This window comes from Epinephelus fuscoguttatus, linkage group LG16 (assembly GCF_011397635.1).
Source record: "Epinephelus fuscoguttatus linkage group LG16, E.fuscoguttatus.final_Chr_v1".
Classification (NCBI taxonomy): domain Eukaryota; kingdom Metazoa; phylum Chordata; class Actinopteri; order Perciformes; family Serranidae; genus Epinephelus; species Epinephelus fuscoguttatus.
In genome coordinates this window covers 25,512,120-25,535,918 of record NC_064767.1, presented here as the reverse complement: position 1 = coordinate 25,535,918, position 23,799 = coordinate 25,512,120, and the positions used below count along the sequence as shown (strand labels likewise).

Below are 23,799 nucleotides of genomic sequence, written 5' to 3'. Positions count from 1 at the left end.
TCATCAGCACCATGCGCCGACAACATGTTATATGGTCCAGGAAATGCTCCAATACCGCTATGAACATCTCTGATGGTGGTCAGTGGGGCATGTTGTTTTAGCCTAACAGCTTTTACAATCAGATTAGCACCACTGCAGGCACACTGACTAATGGGTCTGTCTTTTCAAGGCATCCTCAATCAACTGTTTCCCTGTGTGATTAATGCATCTCGCTCTCCTCTCTCTCATTTGCTAGCTTTGCAACTTCATCATCCCTAGGAGTGATACTGGAAGGAAAAATGGGGCAGAGTCTACGCTGCTTGCTGGCCCTAAGAATAGCTCAGTGCGCAAGGAAATTATGCCACAGCAACCTGAGCAAAGGCTCAAAAACATGAATGAATGAATACAGTACAATGGTATCCAGAGTGCTCAGTCACCACTGCTAAATCACATGCTTCTTAGTTGGATACATGAATATTAAAACATTTAAACCCATTCTTAAGGTATTAAAGATGCACAAGTGTTTGTGTTCGCAATATACCTGAACAAACTAACACAACAAGACAACTCTCTGATGAGTACTATGCCACAGATCAGCAGAAAAACTTTCCATAGTATCACTCAGGAATTCACTCTGACACAAAACCGCCATTACACCACTGCAAAGCCTGTTTGTCAAGTTGGAAGAAGGGGGAAAAACAAGGGTGTGCATCGACACCAGTGCAGAAGTATTTACAGAACTACTGCATGGCTGCTATTGGGGTTTAGACACGGTGAAAGCAAACAGAGAGGCTATTAGATCAGTCCACAGAGAGCTACTCATGTAGGCTACGCTTATGAAATGGAGTGGCTGAGATGAGTAAGGTATCACCATTATGTGAAAGTTACAGTTTGGTGTGAAGTCAGTTGGCCAGTAAAGCCGCACTCAACAGACAGCCTGGAAGAGACACAAAACCAACCTGCTGGTTCTCCTGTACGCACACTGCTGGCTCTAGTAGCACATCTGTACAGTGATGTGAATAACAGGTATGTGCAATTTGGATTCCTCACACATGCATAGAGAATGGGATTATCTGCACCTAGGAGAAGTGCATGTTTTCTTTGCATGTCTTCTCTTTGCTTTGTCTAAATGCTCAGGCATCACCCAGCATGTGTCTGTTGTGTGTATATACAGGTCACGTTAGCTCCTTGTATCATCGTTTACTCTGGGAGGGGCCCTATTGAGGGTCCACTATCGTCATGAGGCTGGGTGTGGTGACACATCCTTTCTCTCCGCCCCGAGGTGTTTGTGTAGCCTAAATAAGGCGGGAGTGTTTGTGTGGGACCCGTCCGGCTTGATCAGTAACACACTTGATTCGTTTATAATTAATCCCATCACTACTTCACTACGCACCTCATTGTTCATTAGATGTGTTTAAAACACCACAGACCCCGTTTCCCTCCTCTGTGTTACGTTACAAGCAGCTGGCGATAAAAGTGAAAGCACATTGCACGATGCAAAATAGGATGGCGTGCGCGTTCGCGGAGCTCCGGCGCTGCGGCAGTTGCCAGGGGAGATAGGAGGGGAGGGGTTTTGATTGGCTGAAGTGGGCCTGTTGCCATGACGACGGCGAGGGGTTTGGTAGCGTTGCCGTGCGCTGTGTGATCTGCGCGCTGCGTGTATGGAGGAAGCAGCTGCTGATCTGATCTCTGACATTGTGTGAGACAGACATCTGAATAAACTGCGCACAGACGTGTCTTTAAACATACCGCACCGAGGCACGCCGTGCATGATTGTGAGTATTTGATCGGCTTTTTTTGAATGTATCCGTATTCGCGTGGTGTTTGGGGTGGATACGGTTTGTGTTGCGAACAAGCGAAAAGTAAATGTGGTCAAGTGACTTTGCTTAGAGCAGCCAGCATGGCAGAACAAGCGACAGCATGTGGCCAGCAAGCTAATGTTAACGTTACTTCTCTCTGCTCTACGGGCTCTTATTTATACAGAATGGTTATCGTTTGATATATGGAGACATAATTAGTATAATGCCGTATACAGTTAACATGTTATGCTAACATTACCAGTACATTTACCGTCACCAACCCACCGAGCTACTGCTAACGCTACTTTGCCTCTCACGGTTGTGCTGGCTGAGCTAACGTTGGTATCGTTACAGCTGGTGAGCCCACTCTTACTTAAAGCCCACCAAAATGTAACTAACCGGACATAAGTTACTTCGTAACGAGTCCTGTGTGTCGGGAAGTGTTGTGCAATAGTCCACGTCATTACGTGTAACTTTGTATTCCTCATTGTGTTACTGGTCGCGGTCGCTTGAGAGTGTAGTGTTTGCTCCGTGGTGATTAATGCCACCGTGTAACTAGCATTAGCTACAAAGCATATTAGTTTTCTTTGCTAGCAACACTTTCAGTTTACCTTTTCAGCTGGCTTCGACTGTGTGTGGCATTAAATGGATTTGGCTGTCGTGTAGTTCCTCAAGTTGTGACTTAGCAGGTAGCCACATTCAATTATTATTGCTGGTTTTAATTTTAGGCGCCTATCTTCCCCTCATATTTAGAAATATTGAATATTTAATGGTATATATCGACGGCACCAGAGGTTGGGAGGCTACACTGGCTAGCTAAGCACATGATGTAATGGATTATCACAAGATTGTCCCAGATACAGAGTGCTCTACAAACAATGTCAGAGAGTAGAAAAATATCTCTGTTTAATCCAGTTGGATATACTTTATGTGTTGAATTGGTCCTTCATATACTTCATGTTATCCCACGTGTCTGGTATTGTCTGCCCTTGTAGGCTCTCTACCTGCTGCCTGTCAGTGCTTTATTTACTGGACTGGACTAACCTCATCTAAAATTCATTGTGTGCTCTGAGGTTTCTGCGTATATTTGGCAAAAAAAGTGATGGGATTTCTTTTTTCTCTTGCGAGGTTATGACATTAATGTAGACTGACGTTCCTTTCTTGTTGCTTGACAGTTGTTAAAGCCCTGGTGATAAATAGAAGACAAAGGCAACAGGAGCTTAGGGGACAGAAAAAGAAACAAGAAAGAAACAGATGTTGTCAATCTGCCATTATTTATTTATTTATTTTTTCAGCCAGAATTTCCACGGTCATGTTGTAGGTCAAACCATCTGTTGTCTTTGCTGTTGTTTGTTGTTCTAGCGTGTATCTGCTCCTGTACATGTTTGTATGTACAGGAGCCTCTGAAGGGTAAGGACTTTTGGCTCCCAGAATAGACGAGTGTCTGCTAACTTTACTGACATTCATTACTATAAATAAGACCTGTCGTAACCCAGTGATGTGGTTATTGCTGACGTGAATTGGCTTTAACTTTAACTATAACTGCAGTGATCCAGTATTGTCTGTAGAGCTGAATTATCTTTCGTTGTGTACCATCATAACGTTATTTGAATTGGTGGATTAGTTACCATAAAAGTCATTACTCCATGGTTTGAGCTTCCTTTCTACCTCAGTAAGAGGTGAAATACAGGTGAACTAGGAGGCTGCCCAGTCTTTGAATGTTCTGGTCTTCTCTTATGGGTCTGCTCACAGTTTACAATGGTTGAAAATTTAACAAGAAGACTTGAGAATCCGATAAATGTTAGATGATAACTCGAAACAGAAATGTATAGCCTGCATGAGTCATAGTATCATTTCTGTCATATAATCCTGACGTTAAACCCTGGGGCACTGGCCTGTTTGTTAAATTAATTTGATTTGATTTAGACTTTTTGTTCTTAATTTAAACCCTTTTTTTGGAGACGCCCTGATAGTCACATACTTAAATTGTTGCTCCATGTCCATGTTTAGACCACAATACAATAGACACAGTGGTATCAAAAGTATCTCAAGCTCCTCTAGAGCTCCCATGAATGCTGCGTTTCATTTTTACAGCCTGATGAACACATTGGTGTCACTTTTCTGAGAAGTTGCTCCATTACACTGTACTGATGACAGAACAGGAAGATGCTCCTCATGATGTATGATATCAATGAAGCCATGTGACAGAAGACCATAGCACAACATTTTTATCCAGTGGAATTCTAGTGTATAAAGTTCATTTTAAATGGGAGCTATCTTGTCCTTTTCAGACATCACAACACACTGAATATAACATATTAAACATCTTAATAAGGAAATGGCATGGAACTGGATTGTAGTCCGAGTTGTTACCTCGGTCTGAGCGAGAGTGCTAAAGAATCTGCTTTTCAAAATGGTGGTGTTGCCGTGCAATCAGTCTTATCACAGAATTGTGTACTCTGACCCGGAGCAAATGAAAGGTTGCGTCCTCTAAAATCCACCATGTTCTCTGTAGGTATAGGAGTGACTGTGGTTTTAAATTCATTACGAAAGCTGTCCCGTGTGGCAGAAACTTTAGGGATTGCTTAACACAGTCTAAACCTGGTTTCTCATGGACTGGCTAAACAGAAAAGCTCAAAGCTTTATAACCCTACTGTTCTCTGAACACCCTGCAATTACCCAGTCATTTGTGACTTTGATTTTTCTGACTGTTTTAAATCGTTGTAATGGAAGAGGTTGAATAATTAGATGACTGGCAGAGTAAGGAAGTTGACAGTCTTTGTTCACTTGAAGTAACTGTATTCCCATAATTATGTTGTTGTGTGCATATTGCAGTGTTTTTACACATTCAAAGTGGAAAATGAATTAAAATAAATTAACAGCATGTTTTGTAAAGCGAGTAAAAGTAGATACTCTTTGCCACTTTAGCGCAAGTAGTGTGTTTGTTGTGCTATCAGCCAACGACAGTCTTCATAGGCTGCTGTTTTATAAAAAAGAAATGTGTTGATCTCCCTCTAGCTCCCATTATGAGGGCCTATTGTCAAATTGAACAACGACATATCTATCTGAGATCAGTCACCAATCAGTGAGCTCCAGCTCTAACTGCTGACGTTGGCCTGTCTGGCTCGTGGAGTTTACTGCTTCGTGCAGTTTTGTGGTGGTTGGCTTGAATAATTAAAGCTGCACATGTGTGTTTCATCACCTGCTCACAACCCCCCGTGTGTTTTGGAAGGAGGGATATCCCCAGGAGTTTGTTGTCTTGAGTCTGTGACATTTTGCTAATCAAACATAGGTGGTAGCACTGAATTTGAGATGCAAATGTAAACGCCTGTAGAAGCATGTGCTGCCTCCTGTATGTTGTTTGCCTGTCCTGTTCAGATTGTCAACTTTACAGCTGTCACCATTTTACAAACTGGGGTCAGTGGATTGTAGGTAATGTTGTGAGATCAACAAAAAGGCAGAACAGGTTGAGATCTGGTTCTGCAAATCTAAAATTAGATTGAATGTGATTGTTGTGAGTTTCTACCTCAGTTTTTCCTCCATGCGCCTCTGTGTGTGTGTGTGTGTGTATGAAAGTTGCATATGGGCAATGTGTGTATTCCTGTTGTGGCGCCCCTCCGTCTACTCCAGTTATTGTTTTCCATCTCTTGATTGGTCACAGTGGTAATGCACCAACACTTTAGTGCGCAGCCCACTCCCTCTCTTCCCTGCCCCTCGCTAACCCCCTCACTGTCACTGTGCCTGTCTCATTTCTGACGTGGTGGACTCAAGATGCAGCCCATTAGGGCCAGCCTCATTGAAAGCAACACCGATGTGACCGTTTTTTGACTGAGAGAAAGGAAGAGGGAAGCAAGGCTGTGTCCTGTGTCACAATGGGTCTTTGTCTCGTCACCCCTGGGTGAATTAACAGGATTTATTTAATTGATGGCAGTATGACAACAACAACGCAGGCTGACCATCTTGCATGTGAATTATCAGGATTTTCTTGGATGTGTGGAGCTGATTGGGGATTGTATTGTCAGTTGACCAACATTTTGTAACCAGTGCCAACCAAGGTGCCACAGAATTTTAACAATTTAGTGTTGAGTTGTAAAACAATGCTGCCAGTATGACAGCACCAGTAAAGGGCCGGTTAGGTGTTTTGCCAAAGTGAAACGTTAACATGAAACAGTTGCGTCATACGCCTATTTGAATGAGAGTTTTACACTAGGCTCTGTACTTGAAGCATCTCAATCCATAAACAAGCAGTTTACTAGAGCATGTCTAGAGCTTTGCTATTTTTAAAAGTCTTACATTGTCATCAGATCACCATGGTGATTTGTTGCAAAAAAAAAACTTTGTTGAACAATTTTAAGTCCCCTTCCACTCAAAAATGTATTTTGTCTTTAACGTTTATGTCCCCTAAAATGTCTGATCTTGACCATACTGACTTGTGTCTGTGCAAAGTTTGTGACTAGAGGGGTGTTTTCACATTCTTCTACTGAAACTATGTCTGTGCACTTCCCTAAAATCTAAGATTCAAAGGTTCACCAGGCAAACTAGATTAGGTAGATAACTAATGTGAAAGCCAATCGCTTTTTTAATAAAGGCATATACACAGGAACAGACTTTGACACAACACTAACGAAAAACTTGAAACCTCCATCGCAGAGCGGACTTGTCAAGACACAGAGCAGGGTTTGTGTTAGCGTAGTGAAAGTTTTGACTGCAAACATTGTAGTGTGTGTAGTTTATGGATATACATTGGGCCAATGTGAACACACTGTAACAGCGTAGCAGACATTATAGTTTGTATCACAACCACTAGTGTCAGCCACTGCCAGTTACAAGCCAACAAACAACATAAACAAATAAAGGATTCTAACTACATTTACCATTCTGATACATTTCCGAACTTGGTGTACAACAGACTCCTCATCTGAGTCTGGGTCTGACTGAGGCTCACAATATAACAGAAGCCATGGACTTGTGTGTCACCAAAATGTGTGCGTTCTTTATAGTGTGTAAAATAAAACCTTGCACCCTGTAGTTGTCTTATGATTATTGCAGCTAATGTTCTCTAGCCTTTATGGAGTGTTGCATAGTGAAAGTTACGTCTAGATGCTATTAAATGTCAAACTTTCTGTAGGGCTGCACGTTGAAACATTTCTCATTCCGAGAGTTGGTACAAAATTGTCCCACAAGAAATGTTCTTGTAAGTCTCTTTGTTCCGAGACACTAAACACTGATTATTTAGAGAAGTTAAGCTTATTTTGTTTGACAGGAAAAAAGGTGTTTGTAGAAAAATTATTCTGAAAAACGACAGTACTTAAGAGGTAGCATTTTTGCACTAAAACTCATGTCTTGTTTTAGCACTAATTAAAGAAAAATTGAAATTTTAATTGATTTGTTTTGTACTTTAAATATTTAGAGGCTGCTGATGTTGAGTCAACATAATTAAGGAAAGACAACTAGAATAGGCTATAATATAAGATGCAGATAGCCAACCCTTCACCGCTGCCAGATCTTAATGTTATATTACCGCCTCTTACTGCATGTACACATTTTCCTGTGTATGCACTTCAGTTGATTTACTCACGCCAGAAGCCGCAGTAAATATTTTCATTCTTTGAAAGCAAGGTACTTCCAGCTGTCTTCACGCTGTTTATTAGGAGCACTGTGTTCCCACTGTATTTGACATGGATACCTACCTAAGAATTCCATTAGAGTTTGCTGTGATTCAGGATTTTCATGCAGGGCCTTACTGGTGTTTTCTTTGTTTCTTGTGCACAAAATTTCATTTGACAAAGCTTGTAGTATTTACATGGAAGGTAATCTCATACAGAGCGAATTCCAAGAAGGGCTTGTGTTGAAACTTCAACTGAACTGATAAAGGCACATTTGTTGCCTCGAAAATGAAGAAAAATATAGAAAATATGTAGAAAATACAAAAATAAATTTCCTTTCAACCATTTATTAGAAGTATTGGATCCTAGTGTAAAAGTGGAGTGGCGATTAGTGCTGTTTTTGGTATCTGAGAGTATATGAGGCTGTTGTGTATGCTGATTGGTGGTGAGTGTTTGTACACTGAACTTAGAGCCACATGACCCCAAGAGATAAGGTTTCAGTGCAGGCCGGGGACTGGCATGTACTTTTGAAGGCCTCACCTCTGTTGACAGTCAAAGTGCAGTCCAGTGTGTTTGAGTTTGAAATCACTGTGAGAAGTTAATATCTCCGACGAACATCGCAGTAATTATCCATTGTTTTGTTTGCTTGTTTTCCCCCTGGCTGTTAAGTGATTGCATCAGTCAATACATAAGGTTCAGCCTCGGTGTTTGTCAGCAGTCTATAAGCTTCGTGCTGCTGGAATTCATAGATTGCCAAAGCAAACACTGCTGCTTCAGTGAACGCTACCTCTCAGCCTCTCGCTGCTCGAGTCCTCTGTTTTGGTGTAGAGCGGGGCCCGACTGTCTCTGTGTGAAGTCTGAATTTGTTTTCTGAAAATGAACTTCCTCAACAGGCAGGAGGTGTTTCCTTCCCTCCCGGTCAACTGTTTGAAACTGTGAGGTGAATACTGAGCACTTCTGAAACATGACTAGAGCAAAAACAACTGCTCCTTTGTATGAGCCGAGTGTGGGGCCAATTGTAATGCTTTGTGCAAGCTTTTTCATTCGCTCTCACCTCGGGCATTGAGTAGATCGTTTTAATCCATTGAGTAGTTTGATTAAAAAAAAGTATCATTTAGACATGCTTCAACAGTAGCCTAATTAGCCTCTGCATTAATAGATGCTTTATTTGTTATTATGACATAATTTGACCCTCCTGTTTAAAAAAAGAGTCTGCCACTTGGCTACCTCACTCTGGAACAGCCTCTTTCTCTCTTTCTCTGTCTCTCCCACTCTTAACTCAGCCCCCCTTTGTCTCATTCACATTTTTAGAGCTTTAGCCAGACTGGGTAGTCACCTAAATATCAGTTAGGGTTTCAAATAACAGCCCTCGCCATGGGGCTTTGCGACACACCTTTGTGTGTCTATGACAGAGGTGTAACTGGTTTGTGTCAACTGTTTTTTTTTCTTACGAGGAGGGTGTGGTGTGAGTACATGGATGAACTCATGGCAGTTACACACATAACCTCCAAGGTTTTTGTTCTCAAATCTGTCATTTACATGAAAAATAATAAGCTGTTTGTCTTTTTTTTTTACTAAACAAAGTAGCTTTTGGTGCATGTTACGGGTATTATAAAGTACGCCCTCGTAGCACTTAGTCAGTAGTGCCATGACATCCAGGTTGGCTGTGGCCTTTCCCACTGCTCTTTGTCAGACAGGTTTGTGGAGAACAGCAGCAGACTGCTGGCCTCAGCATTTTCCGCCTGTATTGATCTCCCCACATTAGCTCTCTCTTCATGCACAGACATGAGCACAATTGCTTCCCTTACAACATTGGCTGCCGTGGCAACTGAGTCCTGATCGTGAGATTCACTCCCAGAAAACATCTCAAACCAGTACCTCTTCATCTCGATGCCGCCATCATCTCCTTTACATTCCCCCGTACATATTTGACACGTCAACGGCTTGATTTGCCACTTAAAGCAATCTCCATATGTCTTTGTGTATTTTTGAATAGGCTAAGTGCTTAACAGGATAAAAGAGCAGTTTGAAAGGGGGGAAAAATGTGCCTTGGCACCTGCTGTTAGTGCCTGCCTGTTTGCACATGAATATGATGAGGCTGGCGGTGCGCGCGGCTATTTTAACTTGCAGATGAGCCACCAGGTCAGCACCATTGCAGCTTTGGTGTATTTTCAAGGATGCTGCAGTCAACAGGCCAGCCTGGCTTATTAGCTCCCTCTCCCCTCTCCACACTAGTGTCCCATTATTCATTGCATTCCCAGCCGCCTCTCTTTGATGCCTTTTCATAAGAGCAATGATAACTGCGATCATTGCAACAGCAGTGGTAATTGACCAGCTGCAGTCCTGGTAAAATACTTCCTGTGTTTGGCTGGGTGCAAGGCAGCTCTCTCATTCGTCCACCCTGCCTCTGTTGATATTCAAATGACGGCCTTCTGGAGGAGATACTCAAAAGAAGATGAGCGCTCTCTGGCACCCGTGGGCCCAGCTGAGAAGTCATGGCTGTGAAGATAGACTGAGGTGAAGCTCTCTCGTGCTTTAAGGTTAATCAGGGGTCTGACACTTTACCCAGGCCACAACTTCTTCTCATCTCCCTCCCACAGAACTGAATCAAGTTCACGGGCAATCACTCATGGCCTGTTGAAGAAGAAAGGGCATTGTTGATCTTGAAGAAGGCCCGAAGGCTGAAACATCATCATTGAAATAAAAGAAATGCCTGTGGAGCCAAAATGTGTTGTTTTCTGTAAGGGCAACCACGTGGAGTGTTAATGGTTGACTCTGGCTCCAGAAAAAACACTTCGACCACACCTTTTAATCAAATGAAAGACCTATACAGTTAAGGCCGTTTCTCGCCGCACCTGTGATGGCCTGTTTTTACTGTTTGTCATCATGTATTGGGTAACACACTCATGGAAGTGGACTTGACTTAAACTTCCAAAAAACAGCCTAAGGCAGGGCTTCATGGAACAGCCTGGGATCTTTGTCAGATGGCATCCTCACTCATCCTTTCTTTCTCTCTGGCATCAACACAAATACATAAACGCTTTGTAAACAATCTGCCCTTAAATGTGCCTAAACATTTTCAAAAGCATTAGATATTTAGCCCGTGTTCACAGCTAGCCTAATTCTGAATTTATTTTTAGAAGGATAAAGGATATTTTCCTCTAAAACTGCAGGCTTGTCTGTCTGCACAGTCCCCCCTTTCTATTTGTAAATTCATTCAGAGTAGGAACCTGTCATGTCAAGAGATATCTTTCTGTGTTTTGGTCTCTTGAGCAGAGATTTTCTTTTAACACAAATGGGCAGTTCTCTCGCTGCCTGACATATCTGATTGCTCTACTTTGCTGAGAGCTGTGATTCATCCTAGACTGAGGATAACTTCCATAGCATACCTCACTACCACTGAGTCTCAGCTGGCCCACTCTCTGTCTTCCTCTCAGTCTCTTGGTCTCGCTTTCTGTCTTTCTCTGTCCTCCCATAAAAGGATTTCCCTATTATTGTTATGTCTCTTCCTATGTTCACTCTGCCTGTCCCTTTGCCTTTGGCCTGGAAAGCTCTTTCACTTACTTCCCCTTTGGTGGTGATCAGAATCGCACAAGTGTTTGCGACTGCAAAGGAAACTTCAATGGTGCTGACATATTTAAAACATAGACAATGGAGGACTGAAGGGCTGGTAAGTAGCTGACATGACGTCACCTATGAGGAGACAAGATGTACTATTATGACAGAAACTCAAACAAGTACACTTTAAAGCCTGAATAAATCACAACCCTACATTTAGAAGTCACTCCAAACCAAAACAGGATGATTCCACTATATGTTTATCCCCTCGTTGAGAGTTGAGTGGTCATTTTGTAAATGCTCTAATGCCTCCTCCTTCCCCCTCATGTCCTCACTGATTGGCTTTGACAAACTGATTTGTGTGCGCATGTACATTCTCTCTCCTGTCTCACCCACCGTGCAAACACTCTCGAGTTTGACCCAATTCTTATCTTATCACAGAAATGAAAAGATATGCCTATCCACCACAGCTCTCTGCACGCCGTTACCCCACCAACCTTCCAACTCTACTTCCATCGTAGTCTGCACCCAGAACGTCCCAGACCACCCCCGACTGGGGCATCTGGTGTCCACCCAGCGGATGCAACAGGAGCATTTCGTTACAAGGCAGCTGCACGGTGGTCGTCTGTGGCAGCCAGCATGGATTATTATTTTCTTATTGTATCTATATATCTTGTTTGTGGGATTTCTGCTCTTAATTGAAGGGAGGGCATGGTTGTCATGGTGACACCCAGGACATAAAGCTTGTGAGCTGAACAAGAGAGTGATCACTTTGTGTTTGTGGCCCCACCAAATAGCTTTTATAGTTTTACATAGGGGCAGAAATCTCTAGGCATCTCACAATTTTATTTCGATTCAGAGGGATTATTGATTCATCTTTATGCATCACAATTTTTGAATTTCTTTACAATAATTATTTGTTCTTAGTCTATGATTACTTGCTACTTTAAAAACACGTTTTACGTCCGTTACATTTAACAATCTAATTGACACTTTGCTAAGCCCCGCCCCTTTAAGATGGTCTGTTAAGCTATTGGAGCTAGCATGGAGCCCATACTGTGACTGAAGAAATATTATTATTAAATATTATTAAAACAAAAATGCGATTTCGGAGAGAGAAGCAGATGGAAAGGTTTATAGTGCATTTGTAAAGGACATATCCAGCATGTCAACCTTGTGCAGCAGCAATAACTGGTTAAAAAGATAGTTGGAAGCTAAAGGAGGGCCACACCTGACTCAGAATGTAAAGTTCTAAAGTTTGAACTGGGCTCAGTGGGACACTCAGTGTGACAGCAGCATTCATGAGATGAAATAAGAAACAAAATGCACTTAAGATGGATCGGAAATGTACAACAACATTTCTTTAGACACTAGACATCAAACAAAGGCCAGAGACTGTTTTGTATTAAGCAGAAGAGAGAAGATAACGTTATTTTGGAGCCTTACGGTGTCTCTCCCGTTTGTGCCACTTCATCTTTTAATGCGCTGGTTGTACCAAAGAGTATCGGCAAAGATAAGAGCGCTCACTCTGCAGCAAGATCTTGGGACCAAAACGTCCCTAGAAGGAAGCCAAACACTTTTCTTCTGCATGCACTCATGACACACATCTGGTTAAATAATGGCAAAGTTTTCCCTGTTTTCCTTCATTAGTTCCCATAAAGTAACTAGCTAGCTAACCCTACTCTTTTCAGGGTTTGATTATGATTTTGAAACAGGGAAGAAACATAGGCTATATCTCCTCCCAACCACCCCAGGTAATGAGTATCAGTAGTATGCAGGCTCCAGCCACAATGTTGAGTTCAAAATCCACAAAACACAGCCTGAAATGGAAGAAAATCTGAAACAATTGCATGAGAGTCTATAAAGAAGAGGCCGTGTGGTGTTGGCCAGTGCTACACTATGATTGGCCAGTCTGCATTCAAAGGGTGGGACTTAGCGAAGGGTCAGTTGGTTCAGCTGTAAAGTCCAGCCTTAAAAATTGTTACATGTGAGCATGATGTTGACATTTGGGTTTTAAATTTCCAATTGACTTTTCTTCATGGATATATCTCTCAAGAAAGATGCATCTAGGAATCAATTTCTACCCCCACGTCTAATTTACAAAGTTATTCAGAATTATTGGGCAGCATTTTATTTTAAAATAAGTACTTATTCACTTATTTCAGTGGGTTAAACTTGGACATATCTTTTTCTGTGCCTGTAATTAAAATAATAGCTCAATATTGGGTTCCACTAAAAACTTTGGCAGGATCATAACTGTTGCACAAGATGACACGCCAACAATTCTTCCTCTGAGCCCTTGTAAAAAACTATCATTGTCATATTAATAAGTGTCCTTGGGTGAAATTGGTTAATGATACAGGGCTCCTGGCAATATTGAATTTCCTAGTGTTGTTAAATGACTGACAACTCCCGGGCCTGTAGCCTCTTTACACTACTTAATCTGGCATGTGACAAATTGAGACTTGATCCTGACTGAATGTAGATCAGCCTGTAAGAGTCATCCACTCTGCAAGATGGAGGCCTTCCACTCATTCCTGCAGTCCTTGGACGGTTTCATGCTCATTTACACATAACGAGCAGCTGGGTCTCGTCTGAAACGAGGTGGGCGTCGAGGAGTGGAGCCTTGAGTCGGTTCAGTTGCTTGAGAGGACCTCCTCGAAGGTCCTCGGCTGGAGTCAAGTGGGGGAGAGCTGAGAGCCTCTCCGTTCTCACCAGGCATGGAGGAGAGTGGCAGAGAGAGGGGCAGGAAGTGAAATAGAGGTAGACAGACACAGCCACAGGGGGTGTGCCCCTAGGGAAGACTTAGGAAAACAAGGTCAACGCTTGGAAGAGCACATCATTCCATCATGTCGCATCCAGTTATTTCATACTGCCAACTTTTGAAATCCGTTCAAGAACTGTGATTTTTGTGTACATGTTTTGAGCTGTTAATCATTAATAACCTATTTTCTCCTCTCTCTGCAGACCTCTTTGATTTAATGGGTCCAATCATTGGGATGTCACCAGATAAGAAAACGGAAATTCCGGGTATGCAAGAGGAGCGGACGGGGCTCAGAGGTGTTTGTGGTGTGGGAACACTGCCTGAGGCAGAGTGTGCATCCAGTCCACTGGCGACCAGTGTGGATCGTACTGGAGGTACCGAGGATGAGGAGCTCACCAACCTCAACTGGCTGCACGAGAACCTGCTTCAGAACTTCACTCTGGGAGGTCCGGAAGCTCAGCCCAGTGGCAGTCCTTTCTTCGACATAGAGGGAGACCTCGGGTCCAACCAGGGCCCGTCATCATCCTCCTCATCTTCGTCACACGGCAGAGGCAGGGAGCGGGACTCATTGAAGTCTAAGCCCCCTTTCTCGTTTTCTCTCCTCATCTACATGGCCATTGAGCAGTCCCCCAGCAAATCTTTGCCTGTGAAAGAAATCTACGGCTGGATTCTCGAGCACTTCCCTTATTTCTCCAACGCTCCCACTGGCTGGAAGAACTCAGTTCGTCACAACTTGTCCCTGAACAAATGCTTCCGCAAGGTCGAGAGGAGTTTGGGAAAGGTATGTTTTTAAACTGTCTCCTGACTTTCACACACTTCACACAGATTTAAACTTAGAAACTGTGCCTGAGATTATACCTCTCAGAACTGTCATTGCATAGTTTAATGTGATACAATTTCCGTAGGTCAAAATGCCTCTGCTTTATTTAACAAACCATGGTTGGAACAATGCGTTGCAGTGTGAAGCTGCAATGTGGCTCATGTGACAGTGTCCAGGACCGTAACACAGCCGCAGGGACCTCTGACTCTGCTGCGATAAGGGTGGAATCCAGTCAAGGTCACAGATACTCTGTCTGAGGAAATGCAAACACAGCACACTAAGATAGGACTTTATCTCCTGAAGCACTGCAAGGTAGTGTAACTGTTTCAACCAGGGAGAGAAGCATCCCAGTGTTGGAAACCTCAATGTCACACTGCGGGAACGAAGCAAACGTGACCTGAAGTGCAGAGACGGGTTTGTAGGAAGAATCTTTGTCGGCCTGGTCCTGGCAGAGTACGTGTCACTTGTGCTCATTTGTGTTTGTGTTCCTGTATAAAAAGAGAGAAGTTGACCTTCTCATGTGCACATGCTTGTGACAAAAAACACATCTTGCATATCCTGCACAAACAGTCTTGTCAACTAAATAAGTGAGCTGTGTATTTAGAAGCAATACCTCAGTTTAAAGCTGCTAAAAAAAACCATCTTGGGTGTTTTTCTATGAGCAGTTTAACACTCTTAAAGTCAGTTACACTGCTTCATCAAGACTGTGGGAGTGTGGTTTGAGCTGATTTGATTGACAGTGGCTTGGTAACATAAGTAAACAACCCCAGAGCTGTCATCAGATTTTCATTCAAATGTTGCCAAATCCTGATAATAATACTTTGTAAGCTTTTTAGTTCCCCTTCGGCATAGTTTGCATTTGTTGCTCAAGTTTTAGAGATAGACCACAGTCAGACCAGTGTCAGACGCAACCTTATTTACATGTTACTCTACAAATCCAGGGAGCGACACGATGGCAGCCATATTGAGCTTCAGTATGAGTTCAGACTTGTGACCGGTAGAGCCCGTGGTGCCAAGGCTGTGCCTGGCTAAGACCTCATATTTTCCCATCATGGGAGGGGATGTCGGTAAGCACTCTACGAGCAGCAACATGGTGCGTTGCAGGCCGCTCAGCATGCAGGTGCACAGCGTGAGCCCTTCGTCTGCTGAGAGACCAGCACCAGTTTCACATGACACTGGCTGGTGGTTTCCGTTGCCATGGAGACATTTCCTTCTTCCTGCATCAGGGCTGGCTGGTAATCTGAGTCAAGGTTATTCTCCTCCCTCCCTCACTGCCTCCCTCACTCTATTCTCCTCCCAGACTGGGCAATACGCCGCCATCAGATAAAGTGACAGTTAACACACTCCCGCACACATCACCAACAGACAAATTCATTCCTCGCACAGCGCCGTGGAGCAGCTATTTCCTCCTTTTGTTGAGGAATTCTTAGTTATGCGTTTGCTATTTTCCACTGCTTTGTTTATGATGTAGTGCTCCTCTGAGAACAATTGTTTCAACATTTTTGCCATTTGTGCAAAGTGAGGCTCACTGTAATGAAATCTGACACATCACTATACTGCTTCCAGTGCAGTCTACTGTATGCAGTGCTTACAGATTTTGTTAGCTGAGATTTTTCTGGAATTTTGTCAATGTCACCCTATTGGTGAATAATTATGTATATCATTTTTAATGGATTAAAAATCGGTAAAACACAGATTTTTCAATATTCATTTCATTCATGTAGTTTGCTGACCTTAATGTACAAAGAAATGTATGCTCTAAAGGGCAGTAAAAAAAGATAGCAAACTAGCAAATGTAAATAAAATCAATGCATGATTTATAAACGTTAAAAAATTCTGTTTCGCAAAAACATGAGAAAAGAAATTTGACCATGTTTTTTAGCCTTCAAGGATACACACAATAAGTTCTGGTGAGAAACACTGAATTTAAACATCAATTTTGCTTGTTCACAAAAAAACTCCAGAGGATACCTGTTGTTTAAATATAGTGAGAGGACCAATCAGAATAGATTGTTCAAGAAACAGGACATCTAGATTTCCTGTACATCAATATTCCTCTCATTGCCACAAACTTCTGTTTCATACTGTATAATCTGGATGTAGAAGTTTGACTGTCCCTGCTCTTTCCCACAGGCCAATGGAAAAGGTTCGCTCTGGTGTGTTGATCCCGAGTACCGCCCCAACCTGATCCAAGCCCTTAAGAAGCAGCACTTCCCTGCCGCACATGCCTTCTGCACACCACCCGCCTCCCCACCCAGGTAAGCTGGGTCACTCTGGATGTTGTGAATTCATGAGTTTGTATTGGCTGTGATTTTGCAGCTCTGTCTCTGTCACATTAACATTACCATGTTTGATTTATTTATTGGATTTTGCAACAGTTTTCTCTTTTATTTTGGAGGTAACTCTATTTATTTGCCATTTGATCCTGTAAATAACTGAAATTTTTGAAGGGTCGCATCTGACTTTCTTATTACATCCCCTTTGCAAACTCAAAATCTGACCCCTCACGTCTTTTGTTTACCTCCTGCAGTGCCTCCTCACCCCCTCGCCATCTCTTTCTACAAGGCTGCTCATTCAAAGGTGAGATAGATGCAAACATATCTCCGTTTTTTTTTTTTTTTTTTTTCTTTTTAGTTTGGATGTTTGCAATAAAAGCAGCCTGTGCAGCAAGAATCTGCAGGTGTATATGAATTCTAATCGGTGCAGTTTGTTTTTAGCTTGTGTTTGTGCAGTATTTTGATTATGTTGCCTGTGCACATTTCAGTCCCAAAACATTCAGCATCACTGTGCTTGTATCCTCAACTCTTGGTTTGATTTGTTGCTTTCGAGTCATTGATGCCTCATGTAGACCATAATGTCGAGAGCTCCCAGTCGATGTCTCAGCCTTCTCTTTTCCCCCCTCTGCCTCTTGGTTTTGTAACCTTGACGACAGGCAGAGGTTCTGCTGGTGCTGAGTGTCGAGCACTCAGTCTCACTGTAATCATTAATAATTTAGAGCCCCCAGAAGTGAGCTATGAGGCTTTTAGACACTTTGTCAGGTCTGAAAAGATCGGATGCAATATCAGTGGCTTCAATTCATCCTCTGGTTTGTTTCAGTGAACCCTCTGCATATCCAATCATTCAGTAAACATTGATTGGGTCACTATGTCTCCAGTTTAAAATGACCGAAGGAACCCAGTCCTCCCAGTCCTAGAAGAGTTGCCATGCTACCATGCTTTCACACCTTAGGACTGACCATCATGCATGTTCTCTCCTCTTCCAGAGTCTGACATTGATGCTGCCACTGCCATGATGCTCTTAAACTCTGCCCCCGGGCACCACGTTGACCCATGTAAGAGGATCCACAAGCAGCCATACTTTCACCTATTCTTCCAACTCTTTGCCCCCCCCCCCCAACATACCACCCTGTCATTGCTTACGTTTTCTTTTGTTTTGTGTGCTTTAATTTGTAGCGTGTTGTACATCACCTGTTCTTATAAGCAAAATGTTGGTTGTTGCACAGGAAAGGTTTCAAGAATGATATTTTGTACCTGATTGCATACAAGTTTTCCTTCAGTCGTGTCTTTTAAATACATATTAAAGGAATACTTTGATTTCTAGGAAACACTAGCCAGCAGCCGTTAGCTTAGCTTAGCATAAAAACTGGAAATAAGGGGGAGCAGCTAGCCTGGCTGTGTTCAAAGGAGACAAAATCCACCTATCAGCACCTCTGACATTAACTTATTTACAGAAAGCAAATGATTGTATTTCCCAAAGTGTTGAACTATACCTTTAACTTATGAGCGATTCTAAAAAGCATTTGGAGAATATTAAGCCAACTAAAGTCATCTTCTGAAAGTGTTGTAGTGCAGGATCTTCCTATGTGGTAAAAAATGTATTTTGTCTGTTTTTACAATGTGTTCTGATTAAAAGAAAAAAAAATCTAATTTACTATCTGTTTCTTTACACAAGATCATAATTAATTTAGCCTGTACTTAATTATTTTGATTCAGTGACTGCAAAAGCCCTCTAAGGATAATTTTATTGTGATTAGCTTTTGCTAATATTTGTACTTTCCCCATCAACGGTCCGCTTCAACATGCGTGATATTTTTAAGTCAGATTTTCCCTCTTGGTCTCAGTTCTGCTTTATACTTGTAAAACAAGTTATCTAAAGTAACAGTATATGGTTCATCGTGTCTGGCTTTTTCCTTCTCAGAAAAAAAACCTTTATTTAGTATCAGTCACAGCCTATTTTAAGCCAACTATAGAGAGACTCATGTAACATGACTTTTACATGATGAGCAGTATTAAGAACATCTGTCATGGCCTAACAAGCATGTTAAATAACCTTTCTCGTTTGAATGTATGTTCACTCTTTCCACGTACTGCTCTCCTCAGGCAATTCTGACAGCCCACTGGACCTCTCCCGACCCGACTCTGTCCTGGTGAGCAGCGATCCAAAGCAGGACCACAACTACAGCAGCGTAGCCCTGCAGCGCTGCTCCTCCCGTTCCTCTTCCTCGTCTCTCTCCTCCTTGGATGAAGGAGGCTGCGACCGCAGGCAGTCCCACCGCGCCGGCAGCGAGGGCTTCCACAGCGACGAGGACTCCGACCTCTGGGACGAGAGGGGCGTCCACCAGACTTCTCGACGTCCGCCCGCCATCAAGTGGCCCGCCGGAAAGAGGGCACGGCGTGAGATCAAGCCAGAGCTGGATGAGGAGCTGAAGGAAGCCGCCGGCTCCTTGCTGCACCTCGCTGGTATACGCAGCTGCACGGAGGGCTCCAAACGCACTGTCAAGAGCACAAAACTTAACAGGAAATGAAGATTATTTTTGCCCCCCCATCAGACTCCGGACCCTGTGAACCCTAACCTCTGACCCCTGATCGTGTGTCCCAGTGTGCCTCCTTCTCCTTATCTGATCGTTCATTGGCCATTTTGAGCCTTTTTTTGTTTGGGAATATCCCTGTCCAACAAAACAAATGGCAATAGTATCGTTCACACAGGAGAACAAAGCCATATAGAGACTTTTGTATCTCGGGGGTGACTGCTGGGGGTGGGTGTTTGGGCTATGGAGAACCATCGAGAAACCTATCCAAAACGACCTGCCTGCTTCTGTTGGATTAGAAGATTGCGATTCAAGAATTCTCTCTGAAAGACAAAACGGGAAAAGCTGAAGGTTTTATAACTCAAGCGTTGCATGCTTCCTCCTCAAACCTGTATCCTCTTCCAAGTGAATCTATTTATGAAGCGAATGAGTGCATGTTTGTAACAGACAAAACCTAACCTCCTGGTGTAATCAGTTTCTCCTTTTTGTGCTAAAGAAAAAAAAATATGCCACTGTTTTGAAAGGAATTCTCGCTCCACAAATTCTCTTGAAAGAGAGATGCAATAATTAATCCACAACCCTTAACTTTTTTTGACTTTATTTCATGGTGGCATTTGTCAGAGTTGAGTACGCTAGTTAAACTTTACAATTAAGAGAATGAATGGAGTAGTACTACGATCTTGTTATGCGATAAACTTATTACACACGAGCTCTGGCTCTATTTCAGGATTAGCAAGATGTGGAAATAGTATTACTCTGCCACTGCCAAATTTAGTTGCAAAGTTAGCTATACTACTTCGCTCAATTTTGTGCGGCCATTACAGTGCTATACAAATGAAAGCTGTTTTGTTTTTTCCTTTGCAAATCAGCTGCTCATCCTGTCAATCCCTTTCATTCATCAGTGTGTTTTTTTTGACATTTATTGTGCAGACGTATATTCACGTTTGGTGACAGCCTATGCAAAGTGAACATCTGCCACATGTTGCCAGATGTTCACTGCGTGTTATAGGTTATCCTCCATAGATTAATTTTATTTTTGTGTGCGTGTGTGTGTGTGTGTGTGTGTGTGTGTGTGTGTGTGCGCGCGCGTTTCATAGTGCATGTCAACTTCATCCTCAACCTGAGATGGTGGTCGGGACAGAAAAGAGTTTGAAACGGTCAGACTCGTTCCCTCGTGTTTCATAGTGCATGTCGACTTCATCCTCAACCTGAGATGGTGGTCGGGACAGAAAAGAGTTTGAAACGGTCAGACTCGTTCCCTCTGCTGACAAAGTAGTCGTACTGCTCCAATGAATTGACTGGTATAATGAAAGATCTGCCTGCTACAGCTGTATTGTAGGGCTGCTTGGTACTCTGCTTGCTTCTGGTCCTTTTGAGCGCAGAGCTGATTGATAGTCAGAAACAGGAGCGGACAGTAAATTGCCACAGCTTCTTGCTCCATTGTTTGGGTTTGCAGTTTGATTATACCTCTGTGTGTTCTCCTTGTTTTTTATTTTTAACAGTGTACTTTAGAAAATTGCAAAATTATACAGCTAATTCTCTGATGGCTGATCCTGTGGCGAAGTTAATTCACAACTTGAGGGAGGGTGTTTCTGTTCCGGTTCAAATGGATAAAAGGCACGGATCGTAGTGCATATTCACGTGTGAAGAATGAGAAAGGGACGGTGTAGTCACGGCCAGAGAGAACTGGACTTTGTATGTGCAGTCGCTCGCAGGCGAGATGTTGGAAGACCTGTGCTGCTCTCATGTTGTGCCCTCAGTTCTGGCTGGCCACTAGTGTTTCGTCCTCGCTCTTCCTCCCCTAGAACAAAATAAGGAAGTGCACGCTCTCTTCTCAAGCTGTGAAATGGAGTGTTTATTGTCAGTTGATTGCATGCAGTTCACCGAGGGGAAGTTGTGAGCCACTTGTGTAAAAGGCCACAATTCTCATTTGAGCTTTTAAAAAGGCTGCATGCTCGCAGCGTACAATACAAGGTAGCATGGAAGCTCACAGTAGTAACAAAATGATTTCTTCCCACAGATCACACTGTTAGTATAGCATGCATGATCAGTGCCAAACATTTTCTTGTGCCACTGATGTAAAACTGCAAACGGCCATGGTCACTGTATTTCCCTGCTGCCACAGTGTAGTTGTGATTTAAGAGTAACGATGCCCAAGTTTACTGACTCATCCGTACAGGAAATGGGAGAGGACTCTGGTCAGTGCAGTGACTTAACCAATCTTTGGTTTATTTTTGTCGCTTTAGAGTGGGAACTGCTCCTAGCAGAGTACACTTCAGTTCTCAGAAGTAATACTTGCATACACTGGTCTTGTTTAGCTGTGAAAAAAAGAACAAATTATTGTTCATTAATCATCACCTTATTTATGACATTAATTTATGGGATTATGAATGCATACTCTATCAAACACTGGTCATTTGAAATGAGTGACTGGGCACATTTATTTTTCTCCCTCTGTGAACTCCTCTTAATAAGTATTTTGTTTTTCTCCTTGTTTTATTTTAAAGCAATACACCTTTTTTTCTGTCACTATGTTATAGTGATTAAGTATTTTGCCAATGTCTGTTGTCTATAGAGCGGGTGTTTTTTTTTTTTTTTTTCCTCCCAATTTAACCATGACTGCCAGATTTTCTTGATGTTTTGTTTTGCTTTTTTGTTAGGCTGGATAGAAGACAGTTTTATTAACATTGATCCTGAAACCTTTTGTTGCCAAACTTGTTGTTCAGCTGGGGTATTAAATTTAAGATCGACACATTCCCCACGTACTGTAGAAATTCTTTGAGGATGATTGAATAATTTTTTAAAAAAAATTTGTCTCATGTTTATGTTTAGATAATATGACTAAGTAGTCACAATTTGAAGATTAGCTCTCAATCTCATCACAGATTAGAATCTTTTAAAAGAAACGACTGCCATTCATAACTCATGCTTCCAGGTATTGTTGTGGGATGTTGAGATGTTTAGAATATCAGTGAAAACTGGATCAGACTCAGTCCCCAGGCTGCTGCTGTGTAGTCTCAGACCTACATTTAAGTATAACGACAACTGCAGAGAAATTATAGAGAGACTCGTTGAGGGAAATGTCACTCTTTCTTTCTGTAGCACTTGCAAATGAAGCGTTATGTTGGTCTGTAAGTGACACTGAGTCAGATCTGTGGATGAGCTACCTAAACATTTTGGGGTCGGGCTTACCCAACTCAAACCCCAGTTGCTTTATCGCTCAACAGCTGTTATTAAATATTGATTATGTGATTCTCAAAATTCTGTTGCAGTTCGTAAGGGTATGATGAACATTTTGTTGCATTTGACAAAGCTGCCAACCCAGTATCAGTTTGTGTCAGTTGTCTGCCATGTCTATTGGACCGACACACCTTTTGGTTTTTGTATGCTAACCTCTGTTGATAAAATGTTTATAAGATTTATTTTCGCCAAAGATATGCAATTGCATTATATATGGTATTACAAAATATTAATAAAAACCTGTTCTTGTTATTACTGTGAGCATCGTTTTATTCCAGTCTGAGCAGCAGCTCGACTTCAGCATTATATCACTGCAAATGACACATTCTCTACCCTCCAAACTCTCCTCCACTACACAAGAATGCCATCACTTTACATTAGTAGCCTACAACGGCTACATTTTTGATCAACATTGCCACCTGCTGTGAAGGCCACAAGATCGAACTCCTCACTAATAATAGTCTACTCTTTAGAATAGCTACCTCTCCATGTGGCTGCTTTCTCAGTTTTCACATAACCATGTTACAGCTGGCAAATATTTCCCACCAAGACCAGCAGTTCAGAGCTGTTTTGACTGCACAAGCTGTGCTCAGCACTACGTGTGGCGGCTCCACCACACTTTCTCTTTCTCTCCTGCATGTCTTCTGAATGCACCAACATGGCAGACTGCCAGAAATGCACCTCACATTAATGTAAATTCCAGGGCTGTGCCAGTGATGGATGCATCATCAGATGTCCTAACGACACTCTTCGCTGTAAGTTAATTAGTCATGGAGGACTGTGGGATGAACACAGTGTGACCCTGAACAAGGGCTTGTCTGACTAGCCTCAGGCCCATTGGCACAGCTCTATTGTTCAATAGAGTCCTGTGTGTCGACTGGAAGAGGGGGGCTTCTCCCTACTGACTGCCTCAATTCAGCTGGAAATCAGAGCAGCATCACCTCCCCCCCTCCCACACGGCCCTAGCAACCACGCCACGCCGACAGTTGCCAGGCAACCAGACAATGCTGGAGCCACTGGCTGTGGTGTGCGTGTCAGAGAGTTTGTGTTTTGCCTGTATGCATTTAAGATCAGGAATAGTGAAACAGCAGCAGAGGAAACGTATTCCTTCCGTGCAAAATATTCAAGTAAATCCTTTTAGTAAATATTTAGCATGTCACAAATTTAACAGCTGATAAAACAACAACTCCACGGTTATGATTTCTTTAAAGACACGGTAATACTGT

General features: G+C 42.6%; 1 protein-coding gene across 3 annotated transcripts; it reads left to right on the top strand.

The window, feature by feature from the left end:
• The first annotated feature begins 1,606 nt into the window (after positions 1 to 1,606).
• Positions 1,607 to 22,825, top strand: foxn2a (forkhead box N2a). 3 transcript variants are annotated; one of them, XM_049600503.1, is made up of 6 exons: positions 1,608 to 1,754; positions 13,910 to 14,487; positions 16,660 to 16,784; positions 17,057 to 17,106; positions 17,789 to 17,857; positions 18,906 to 22,825. In XM_049600503.1, the coding sequence occupies exons 2-6, from the start codon at positions 13,924 to 13,926 to the stop codon at positions 19,328 to 19,330; spliced, it is 1,233 nt and encodes a 410-aa protein (XP_049456460.1). In that variant the 5' UTR covers positions 1,608 to 1,754; positions 13,910 to 13,923; the 3' UTR covers positions 19,331 to 22,825. The 3 variants fall into 3 exon arrangements, with proteins under 3 accessions (XP_049456462.1, XP_049456460.1, XP_049456461.1); XM_049600504.1 differs by lacking the exon at positions 1,608 to 1,754 and adding an exon at positions 2,341 to 2,467; XM_049600505.1 differs by lacking the exon at positions 17,789 to 17,857 and having other exon boundaries at positions 1,607 to 1,754.
• Positions 22,826 to 23,799: the final 974 nt, after the last annotated feature.

What these genes read in the sequence shown, in the direction of transcription:
- foxn2a (XM_049600503.1), top strand. Translation starts at nt 13,924, where the DNA reads ATGGGTCCAATCATTGGGATGTCACCAGATAAGAAAACGGAAATTCCG. An exon ending in TCGAGAGGAGTTTGGGAAAG is followed by an intron (nt 14,488 to 16,659) that starts GTATGTTTTTAA and finishes TCTTTCCCACAG; the next exon opens with GCCAATGGAAAAGGTTCGCT. An exon ending in CGGGCACCACGTTGACCCAT is followed by an intron (nt 17,858 to 18,905) that starts GTAAGAGGATCC and finishes TGCTCTCCTCAG; the next exon opens with GCAATTCTGACAGCCCACTG.